Here is a 12,486-nt window from a genome sequence, read left to right as displayed (position 1 = left end):
TTAATCCTGAAGAAAGTCCAGCATACAAACAGGGACATCTGTTTTACTTTATTATGTCAACAATTTCCTTCAACAGTGAAATAAAGATGCATGTAGCCATAAAGGATTTTCTTTTTTTCACCTAACTTTTCTAAATATGTGTTAAAAGACTTGCACAGGACAGTGGCAGTGAGTAACTTGCAAGTTTCATGAATAACTTAAAATGGCCCTCAGGAAATTAAAAAAATCACAACATTAAATCATCTCCCTGCCCTGTAAAAATGCATTCAAAATACTGGACACCAGTGTGCTTTGCCTCCTCAGCTCATCCACTTTCTTATTTCTGTTATTTTTTGAAATAAAAACACAACATACATCCTATGGTTTACATCAAAGGAATAAAGTTCACTACTTTATGGTCTGTTCTAGCAAAGAATCCATGAAATTTGTCTGCCATTGCCATTGCCTGTTTTTGTTACAAAAACATTAACTGCAAAAATAGCTACACTAAGTAAGTTTCTCCATATTCAACCGTATTTATTCGTCTTCAACATAAAATGGAGAGGTCTCTTTGAATCTTTAATGAACCAGATCAGCTTTGCCTTATTGAAGACTGATGCCCTTCTCTCCTCTTGATCCCTGTAGGTTTGCTCGCTCATTGGGCGTAGTTGTGTATGACTGCTGGCAGATGTATTTGGAAAACACCTGGGACTGGACAAGTGAAGTTATTTTTTCTTTTAAACTGGCCCTTTTCGCTGATGATTGCTTACCTCATTGTCTGACTCCACAAGCACTTGGTCATATTCACTTAGAGCTACTAGGAACATGATAGATGTAACGTTTTCAAAGCAATGTATCCATTTTCTTCTTTCTGATCGTTGGCCTCCTACATCCACCATTCTGCAAAATTAAGATCCACGTTAAACCACTCCATTAATATCTTATCAGATAAACACACAAGCACACACACAACAGAATTAAAGAATTTAGTTGAAAACAGACTTTGATTTGTTTTTCTTAATTATTTTTTCCTCTGATATTTAATGGAATCTGTTGCAAGTAGACAGTTAGTCACACTTGCTTCTAAGTCTGCTGTCTTTTCTGTATCTAAATTATTTTGGATCTCAAAACCCTCAGATTTCTGGGATACAAAGGTCTCATGAGCCATGATTTGGCAATGTATACCCTGTGTATTCAGCAGAAACAGATGTAAACAGCATAGATTTTGGTGTGCCTTTTTTCCCAGAAATTGCTAGAGTCAAAATTCTCAACCCTTCAATCTACCTCATTTTAAGAGGACAAACAGAAGATAGAACTTACCTACTAAAATTTTTAATAGTAAAAATTAGAACTCAAATTTGCTCACAGTGTATTCCCACTTCATCCCATGTTTCAGTGTAACTAAACACAGGTGTGTCTAACTTACAATTGCAGTTATTTTTTAAACACTGTACTTGCACTGAAGTAGGGCGATTACTCTCTAAAAATCAACTAAAGAAGTGTTAATTTTGCATTCCATAATTTACATGAATTATGAGGACCTTCAGAAAAAGACAAATCTACTTCTCTTTCATCCATTTGACATGTTTAGCATCAGCTCCTTATTATGTGCAGAGTTACATGAAAATATAATGACTGAGCAAAAATTTAAAAAGATATAATAATTGCTTTTTTATGCACTTTTAACCAATATCCTATACATGGTATTTCTAATATAAAAGGAAACTAAAGAAATGAAGTGGGTGTAAAAACATTTTTTCTACCTGAAAATGACACTTTGTAAGTCGAATGGATATTCAATGATCCCTGTTGTTGGGACTCGAACTCTGAGCACATCTTGCTGAGTTGGCAGGTAGGTGGAATCTGCTATGCGGTCCAAGTCGTTTAGATAGCTATAGGCAGGGAGAAACAACAGGAATGCAAGACAGTGACACCATCATCCCACTGAGGAAAAGAGAAAGGAAGACTTGGGAATGGAAATGGGCTGTGGGGTAGGAGGAGGTACAACAGAAAAAACAGCATTATCGGCATAAAACCAAGGACAAAGTATAAAAATGTGCTCCCTCTACCCTGTCTGTACAATTTCCTAGCTTCAAATGAGTTCTACAGAAGGGCAGCACAATTATTGTGGGGACTTTTCATGTGAGTTTGCTTGGCTTTCACATGCAAATTCACTAAAGATTCAAAGTTTTCAATTACAAAATTCTAGGCATTCTAGAAACAAATTACAAAATGTGTGAGAAATATAAAATTGCACAGTTTTATTTGAATGTGTAACATATTTTTAATATTCATTGTGTTGTGTCTACACAGATAAGTGGATAGACAAACATCAGTCTCCCAAGTAACAGTGAACAGTGAACATTATCAGTTATAAAATGATGGCAGGATAAAATTTATGGTTTGGAAAAATAATAAATAAACAAACAAATAAATGACATTTTTTAATAGGAAAACCCCACCAACTGACAAATTTAAAAACTCTCCAGATCCTGTTATCATAAGGCAGCACTGAATATTTAGTGGGGTCTCTGGCACCTGAAAGTCCTGCATTCACACTAAAACTTCCAATATATAAAACTTCCAGTAAGTCTGCAGTATGTGAAATAAACCCCAGCTGGCAAGCAAGTAACACAAATTTGCTACAAAACTGCTTGTAAAGGTTATTTAACTACAACATGGCTTAATGGTGATCTTCAACCATGAACCACCATTGTACTGGAGGTTTTAATTAATTCTCATAAAAGAGATGTTTCAAAAAAGAAATGTACCAATGTATGCAATAGCATGTTTAGGTCAAGGAGCTGGACATCTCATTAAATCAATGCACCAGGCACCTTGGGCTCTCCCCATAGTAAGCACCTGGAAGAAAGACTGCTGCACAAAATAGATTTCTTGGGCATTTGGTTACTTCCCACCACCTAGAGTTAGCCACTGAGAAGATAAATTAATCTATGGATGGTCTCATTCATTCTAGGGGAGGAGAGCAATGGTCTTGTAATTTATCAAATGATTATGAAGTATCACTAAGCTCTAAACATATCCTTTCCCTTGTAGATACTAGTGAAGGTGCTCTTTTTTTAATTAAACCCACACAAGAAATCATGAGATGACTTCTAGGTGCTCTGAATGATTTCTTAATGAAATAGCAAGAACAAATTATCCTGAACAATGACAGAAAAAAGTAGCTTGATTTCAACCTTACAGCAAAAATAGAGAATTAATTTGTTAGGTCTGGGAGGAAGCCGAAACCATAATAAAATGTCACTCACTATGATTTTATTAATGAAATACTAATCCAATGGTAAACATTGACAGTGAGATGGTTACACATAGCTAGCAAGATGTATTGAACCATGTATCTCAGCTAATTCAGAAGCTACTGTTCTGAAAAATTTTCTGATGAGTTTCTGTCAATAAGAAAAAGGCTTGACAGTCTGTGCACTTCATCTGCCCTCAGCTGTTTTACACAAAAAGCAGACTGCACAAGTACATCACCAATTTGCTGGTGGAAAAAAACCCAACAAACCAGCTACTTTCATGCTGTAAGCATACAGCAAGTAGTCAATGGAATTCTTTCTATGGAAAAAAAAAATACTTTTCCATTCAAGTTTTGATTATTTTATATTAATGTTTTTTAAGGGAGACATTTCTGCTGAATAATCGCTTGTGCTGGAATTCAGATTTTAATTAAGTTTCTGTATTTTTGCTCTGAATCAAAGGAGTAAGATCTTTTCTGCTACTGACTTCAACAGTTCTGTGTATCAGTTACACTTCCTCCTACCATATGAGGATATGTAACTTCACATACTGCTATCAACTTAAAGGGAATTAAGCATGTTTCTGAAAATCAGACTTAAAGCTTTGCCTGCAGCAGCAACACAAACTTCTCTTCAAGACACTCTAAAATCACAAAAAACTCCTTAAGTCCAGCTTAAAATTCACGTAACGTCTAAACCAAAGTTACACAATTCATTTTTAAAGATCTTTAAAAATTTTAAAATTTTCTAAAATTTACATTTGGATAAAAGATGTATCATTGGAACTGACATCAGGGTCTTTCTTTTCCACTGTATGCACTGCTTTATATCACAGCTGAAGATTTTTGCTATATTGCAGAAATGTATCATCTCTCTTCAGTCAAGTGCAATCTCTGTAAAATGCCAGTGGGAGCAAACTAACACACGTTCTATATATTATAATGACTTTTATATTAATTGCGTAACACTATACTTCTATGTCCACAGGACTACACAGACAAAAAGCAAGACATTTTCTTTCCTGAAAGTGCAAGAACAGATTTTTGCAATGCTTTAGGAGGGATGGGGTGACAGTCTGATTTTTCAGAATAGCTGATTTGTTGGGTTGACTCACTGCTTCAAAATGCTGATGGAATATGTGAAGTAATATAGGTGACTATTTACATAAAAAGAAAAGACAACCAGAACACCAGCACACACAATTTTCACATATTACTGTATCACTACTGCAATAGTAATTATGAATTAATATTACAACTGTTCCTGTAACACTGAAAATTTTGAATTTATTTTATTTGGTTTACCATAGCTCAATTCACTGCTACAATAAAGATGTATTTTCAAATCTTCCTTACACCAAAAATGTTGGAAAATTAACTTTTTTCTTCCTACTTGAAAGCTAGGATTTAAAGAGATCATCTGATCACCAGGAGAATACAGCACTGCATGCATAGGCTTTAAGCATCCTATAGCTCATTACACTAATTTTTTTTTTTTTTTTAAATAATTTCGCAATCAGCAACTTTAATAATAATTTAAAAAAAATGTGCTAGCTAATGCCAGTTCTTTCCCACCTTCTACTGTGCTGGGTCAAGGCCCACTCCAGCTGAACCTCTGTCCATCCCTAGCTGGAAGCTCTTTCGTTTGTGCATTAGCTTGATAACACATTTCTGTCAAAATTATTTGGAAAAGTGAAGAAGCATGATTCAAACTGTTCGCACTAAGCTATTTTACTTGATTAATGCAGCCTGGGGTGTGGGAAGTCCATAAACTCCAGCAGGAAAGCAGGGTGGAGTAACTTCCTCCACTGGTTTATCTGCAACCAGAAAAGGACTTAAGAAGCCAGGTCTGTATGAAATGTCTCAGGTCTGAATTCAGATGGATGAGGAGGAAAAGAAAATGAAGATTTTTGTTACTTTTTTGTAGATCTGCTTATTTAAAAAATTATTCACCATGGCTTTAAAGCATTTACCTAATGCAGAGCTAAATGAAGTACTGACAAGTACATTGCTCATCCGGGCAAACGAATCCTGTGCAGATGCAAAAATTTCAGGGTATAAGTGATACACATAAGGTCTTTTAGGATAACTGCCTAGCTCAAAACGTATGCACAAATACTGCAATCAGCCCTTGCAATGCAACTAACTCATCCGCGTGTACCAGAAATGGCTGCACACGCCCTCTTGCAAACAAACCACAAGACTTGTCATAGACTTGGAACTTCCACAAAAAGTGTGTTGCCAACAATTGCCCAAAACAGATGTTTCCTCAGATTATTAACTTTTAAAACCCGTAATAACAATATGGCTATTGGAAATACCCTGGCAGCTGTCTTGAGGGCTAGTCAAAAAGTGGGTAACCACCAGTGTTACCATGGGGACTTCAGTTACACAGGTAGCAGTCACTGTGTAAGCCATTTAGGTCTCAAATATATGGCATGCTGAATTTAATTTTTATCAACTGATAAGAAATAGCTTATTTTGATGAGGCACCCTGTAGCTATGGGGCCCCTCACCCGAACAGTACCTACTCAGACAGGCATTATACAAAGGAACAAAACATGGCATAAAATTACTTAAAAAAAAAAAAATATCCAAACCACATAGATCTGAGTAAATTCACAGTACAGACTGAGTTTAAAAAATTCATTGTACCTGTAATTAGTTTTGTAAAAATGAATTCTAGTGGCTGCTACGGTAATTTTCCAGGGGGTTGCTATAGTGACAGGCAGCAGGTGCATTACCGAGGTGATGGTGTGTAATGAGCTGCTGGCAGTGGCCCTCCCTTGACGTCAGGAGAAAATGCCACCATCTCATAGCATGCGTTGTGATCTGCACACTGACCAGAAGTGAAGGAAGCCTTTTGTTTCCCCGTCAGAGCTGCGAGAGGATCACATATTTTTATTGCACTTTATATCACCTTTGACATGGCCCAAACCTGTGGCCAGTTTTAGGGAAGCTGCCAGGACATGGAGGTGTTAATGATGCCCTTGAAAGAAAGCAGGTTTCAAAGGCAGTTTTTGCCTATACTTCAAAATAAACAGAAGGAGCAGGATCATGGGAGTAGACTGAATGGCTCTGGAATGTTCCTACATGCCTCTCCCATTTATAAATCATGCAAAGAAGTGAGACTCCTAACCTTATAGTTAACTCCTGCCACCATGAACAGGTAGCTCAATATTCAGTCTTAATTAATTTCCCAGAATTACACTACCTAACAAAGATACACCATCAAAACTTATTTGAATTTACTTTCAGTGATTGAGGTCACGAAGCATATTCAACATGAAGAAATATGGGCACTTAAACATGCTCCTCTAGCCATAACCTACTACGTTTCAGCATCTTTGAGGTCAGTTTTTTGCTGGAAGTAATCAGGTGATGAAGCAGTATTTTCTCAGGAATAATTCCATAAGATTAATTTCTGTAACTCTAAACTAAGTTTAGCACATAGTCTAATTAACCAAGAGACGGCATTAAGGCACGGACACAGGTCACACTTGCTGAGGTTAAAAATAAGATTGCTCTGTTCATCAGTACTGCCTAATAACTCTTTCCAACCTCACCCAGCAAAACTGATGTAGCAAGATGCTGAATGAATATTCACTAGCATACTAAAATATAACATGGGCTTATAAGGAATCTGCCTGTGACACCTTATGAACAGAGGGTAAGTCCCTGGGGAGCAGAAAGTCTCTCAAATACACTGCTGAGAAACACTCCAAGAGAAATGTCTAAAACAAAACCAAGTATGTTGAGATAATTATTGGCACCAATAAAAGGGTCAGTCTGAAACCAGTAAAGATGTCTTACTTGTTACCACTCAGCAAACAACATGACTGTTCTTTAATCTATATGGGGAGAATGAGAGCACAGAGGAAGAGGAGAGGAACAAATCCAAACAAGCAACAAAGTTTGTTGTTTAACAGAAAATTGGTTGGATGATTTCAGTGTAAACACAGCTATAAAAGCCAGGCTTACCAGCAACATTTCATATACAAATGCTTTCACTGTGTTCAACCACATGTAAGCCAGACAGGCTTTTCTTGGTATAATAGTAACCATAAATATTTAGAGCTTTTCAACCCTATATCTCTCAAGTTTAATGAAAAAAAAAAAAATACAAGTACAATAATAATTATAATTGTAATAGTACTTTTCTCAAAGTTAGCACAATTCATAGGTATGACCCTATACAAAGCGCTCTCTCTCAGACAGTGGTGGTGGAAATGAAAATAAAACCCTAATCAAAGCCTAGAGCTAAGGCTAATTGGACAAACTATTCAGTAAATTTTATATATGTCTGTCCTTTGGAGCCTGGTTATTCTGGAATTGGGCTATCCTTTATAGGGCTGTTGGGGTTTGGTGTGGTTTTGGGGAGTTGGAGTTTGCTTGTTTTGCAAAACTCTGAACTGACTGATGAGACTACCCTGAACTAGCAGTATTTTTGACCATGTGTTGGGAAACACGCATTCAAAGAGAAAACCTTTCTTCTGCATTTTTGAAAACGCATAAAACTTCCTTGTCTTTCAACACCACATATGCAAAATGTTAATGTTGTTGTAGCAGGATTTTACCTACTTCAGTGAGCTGCCAGAGTAATTGACACAAGTATTTTTTTTGCTAACATTTGGCAACACAGTAAATTTAATCAATTTTCAGTGTATAAACATGAGCTGCGAACAAAGCTAAGTCAGAATTTCTGTAGCAGTTTGCATTTCTGAGCCTTTAGACCACTGGAGAGAAGTTAAGGCTACTTTGCAGTTTTCCAGAACTGTCTATGCTTAATCTAAAGCACAGTAAACCTAAGATCTCTGCAGTGAGGTAGGAAGAAGTCTGAGCTGTGTTCTTTTTATCCTTACCCCACCCAAATCCTACCTAGCTATCTCTGTCAATTTCCTATGTGGCTAAAAGCAAGCCTAAACAAAGGCTAAAAACCCCAAGTTGTCAAATGAAAAAATGATTGTGGAAACTTTTCTTAATAGGAAATGCAGTTTAAAAATTATACAGATATTAAAAACATGTTCAGTACTGCATGAAGAAAAGGATCCTGAAACAAATGTATACTGTATACTTTTTGTATAATCCCACTTCCCTTTCTAAATTTCCCTAGTTCTGTTGCATAATCTTCAGTTTATCTATAGGATACAATGCTTTTTGGTATGCAACAGCTTTCACATCCCACCTTTCTTCAAACCTTTCTTTTGTACTTGAGGACCATGATTAAGGTGTAAGAGAGGGTTAGCATGATTTTGATGCTTGATCATAAACTTTAGAATTTCATTTTTGCTGTTTTTATCTGCCTTCAAACCCTACATAAGTAAGGCTGTGTAAACTGAATATACAAAAGCAGAATCTACCATTCTGCAGCACAAATTGCCCCTAAACACAGCTTGAGAACCCTGAATTATGTTTTTACAAATGAAGGTGAGAAAGAATAAATTAACAGTATTAAATGATGATGTGCTTATGTATCTTAGAAATGATGAGTATATGGTTTTCTTACCTGCAACAAATGACTGATACACAGATACAGTTAGTCATTATCTGCTATACCAGTGTCAGCTGCACAGCAGGTCTCAATTTAGGGCAATATTTGTCCTTTTCAAAGGCTCACACAGTCCCGTGAGGCCCTGAGAATTCTCTACAGCTTTATGAAATAAAAGAATTAATGTTCTGATTGCTAGAGGCAATACCATCCAGCAGAGTAAACTGCTGTAGTAAAAACTTAGGATTCATAAACTGATCTTTCCCCATACGTGCCCCTAGGCACATCCTATTCAGCACATAGCTATTCCCCTGAAATGGACATGTTTCAGAGTAGAATGTGGAAACAAAGTACTATTTTTAATGGAGAGGTATGAAGACATTAATTGTTCAGCTGAAGTTACAAAAATGTTCAAACTCAGAGGGAATACTGTCATACAAAACTACCAGATGACCAAAGCATTACAATTCATGCAATGGTTTCAGTAAAGGTGAAACATGAACTTTAACAGCAGACATCATTAGTGATCCTGCTTTAGCAGGGGTGTTGGCCTGGATGATCTCTAGAGGTTCCTTTCAACTCTTATGAATCTGTGATTAAGATTAATCTATTTCTTCCCTGCTAATAATCAGTGATATTCTGAATATTTCCTCAGAGTCACACCCTGGAGCTCTAATTACATGGTGAAATACTGGAATCTGCATTTCTGTACTAACTGTCTAGCTAACCCAACTCACATGGTCACACGTATATGCATGGCTATGTAACTGTAGGAACTAAGTTGTTAAAGGTGATAGCAAATGCAGAAACAAAAGACTGAAGGACTCTCATGTGTAAGAATGCTATGACATATATGATTAATAAAGCAGTGAATTAAATAGTAACAAAGTGGTGTATTATATACCCACTGGCATAGCTAACAGTGGGGTAGAAACTTGAGGGAAAAACATATTTAATTATCTGATGTGTTAGAAAACACAGCCACGGAAGGGAAACTAAACAGATATCCTCAGTGCTGGTGAAGCAATTAGAAACACCTTCCTTGGAGGTACACAATGACATAATTCCATTTCATGGGGCCAGAGAAAGACAAAGTTTTTTTCAGTAAGGCTATGGGACACTTTCCAGCACCAAACACATCCCACTTTTTCCTCATGAATGGAAAGTCTTCAGTGTCATACTGGGGAGAAGTAATAATAAGACTCCACAAATTCTAGCTGCAACTCAAATTCTGCAAGTTGTCCCATAGATGTGAACTGCTACTTCCGATAACTGTCCCTCTTATTGACAACAGTAAGACTGTTGCCTCTCCTTTCCTCAGGCTTTGAAAAGTTGTGATACTTGGACTTATGGTCTTGACAACCTATATACTATGTATTGAATGGTCTCATGTCACACAGCTACTACTTAAGGTAATCTACAGTGGGGTGGTGGCTTACATCTGTCTCACACTATGAACAGTATCTTAAAGAGAAAAGTGGTTTAGTGGTGAGTGGCTAAGTCACCCTGTACTGTGTATGAGAAGTGAATAATCTCTATGTGATGTGCTCTTCACTTTACCACAGAGAAGTCTAGAAACTGTTTTTAAAAACAACATGAACACCCAACCTTTGGAGCATCCAGCGGCAAAAGAAGAGAATTGAATGCATTTGCTGAGCCTCCAAGAGGTTCACACTGTATTTTTGAAACAATGTTTCTTTGGTTTCTGCTAATTGCTTTTACTGGACATACATACCTGAAAAAAACTCTACTCGTAAGCATACATAAGAGGGTCTTCTAAAGACTAAATGGAGTAATTCACAACTCTAATTTAGAACAGATTTTGCAGAAATCCATTGTATGAACTGTAACAGATGGTGGTCTAAAGTCACCAGATCTGCAAAAGCTCATGCTAAACTGCTATGCATGTTGAAAAATAACCAATGAACTAACACATTTACATTTTGCAAGGCAATGTACTAGGAATTTGCTCCTATAGCTAGCTAATGAATTATCCCCCCCTATTTTTAATAGTATTAAAAAAAATCAACTATGGTGACAATTTCACTAGAACTAGGTCGAAACGATGGCATTCAGCACAATTTCACCTGAAGTAGAATCAGAGTACTATATTCTGCTTTGGAGAGTAATTAATTTTATTTTTACCCTCTCAAGCAGGCATACAAGACACATAAAATACATGAACCCTTGGTTAGTACTATTTATCTCAACAAGGGGAGTGCAAAAGCAATCAATGAAGGAACAGGGGAAAACTTGGGAAAATATCATGAAGGTCTACCTTGTGACTACAGTTCCCAGTATTTGCTACTGTTGTACTACATGAAAGTATGATTGCAGAGCTTGCTTTTGAGAGGTTTGAACAGGTATAATAAAAAGTAAACATAAACATCACTGATTAGAATCTTCCCTAGTTAGAATCTTACTTTAAGCTGTCAAATTATCACAGACTGTCATTCTGTGTAACAAATAGAGATGTAATCCCAAACTAGATGTACTCCACTCCTTGAAGTACCCTCTGAATTCAATTTATTTTAGTGTATTCAGGTATGTTTTTGCTGCATATGCATACTAGAACGTTCACAGACACGTAAATGCTAAAAAGTAAAAATTACTTTGTTAGGAACAAAAAATTATAAATTGTGGCCACCAGGTACTTACTATTTGGTTGAATCTGATAACTGATACTCCCGTCGTCTATCGTAACACTCCTGAATTCCAGGGTCATTCCATAAGCTTCTTATTGCATCTACATAAGGGTTCTCAAAAGTTGACACCTTCTCTACATCGACTTCTCGAACTAACTGTGCATGAGCCTAATTCAAAAAAACAAAACAGCAAAATTTACTTCATTTTCTATGTTTGCAACTAGCTCATATACAGTGAACATGACTGACTGGAGCAATGGCCATATCACTAACTTGAATGTGCAACCTGAAAAATAAAAGTACTATGAAGAAGGCTGTGAAGATGGGAAAAGCAGACAACCATTACAGGAGACAACCATTATAATGAGTTCCAGAAATGAGGAACAACAGAAAAAAGCTCTACATTTCAAGGGAAAGTACATAGATCTCAACATGGATCACCATATTTTTTACCTTTCATGCTAAAAGACACTGATAAACAGAATACCTACCATCCATTCTACCAATTGAACCACTCACTAGCAACTGAACCAGGGACGCTTGGATACCATAAAGACAGAAAAGATAGTAAAATCCCAAAATATTCAAAGATGGGTAGTTTTGCATTCATGTGAATGAACTTAAGTGTGTAGGAAGGAAAAAGTAATGATGCTTTATAAGAGAAGATCTAAAAGCAAACAGTAAATGAATAAGAGTACTGAGTAAATTATGAATAACTGATGATGACATGGTGTGTTCAAAGACAACCATATTTTGACAGAAAGTCATTATTTCAGATTATGTTTACTCTCACATGGAATGATTTAGATGCAATGGATGAAACGTTCACATAAAATTTGTATTTAATTAAGTTAATTTTAAAGAAAGCTTTTAATTTTTAATTATTCTGGTACAATCCTAGAGTATAAAACATGGCTTTTAAATGGTGACTAGTTAACCAACTTGACAGATTTAGAACCTGAGAGAATGGAAAGAAGGAAAGGAATTTCAGAGAAGGTCTTTCAGAGACATTGATAAAAAAGTTCTTAATGTTACCACAAATGCAACAGAAGATACTACTAAATCATAGAATCATAGAATCATAGAATCCTAGGGTTTGGAAGGGACCTCAAAAG

General features: G+C 36.3%; 1 protein-coding gene across 1 annotated transcript in view; it reads right to left on the bottom strand.

Moving 5' to 3' along the window:
* LOC127395393 (guanine nucleotide-binding protein G(q) subunit alpha-like) overlaps positions 1 to 12,486 on the bottom strand; it is a 132,428-nt gene that overhangs the window by 22,801 nt on the left and 97,141 nt on the right. The window contains exons 3-5 of the mRNA XM_051642321.1: positions 11,385 to 11,539; positions 1,743 to 1,871; positions 750 to 879 (exon numbers count right to left, since the gene is read on the bottom strand). Of these exons, the coding sequence (XP_051498281.1) occupies positions 750 to 879; positions 1,743 to 1,871; positions 11,385 to 11,539 (414 nt within the window). The remainder of the gene's footprint in view (positions 1 to 749; positions 880 to 1,742; positions 1,872 to 11,384; positions 11,540 to 12,486) is intronic.

This window comes from Apus apus, chromosome Z, assembly GCF_020740795.1.
Source record: "Apus apus isolate bApuApu2 chromosome Z, bApuApu2.pri.cur, whole genome shotgun sequence".
NCBI classification, from domain to species: Eukaryota; Metazoa; Chordata; class Aves; order Apodiformes; family Apodidae; genus Apus; species Apus apus.
This window is presented reverse-complemented; position numbering and strand designations above follow the sequence as displayed.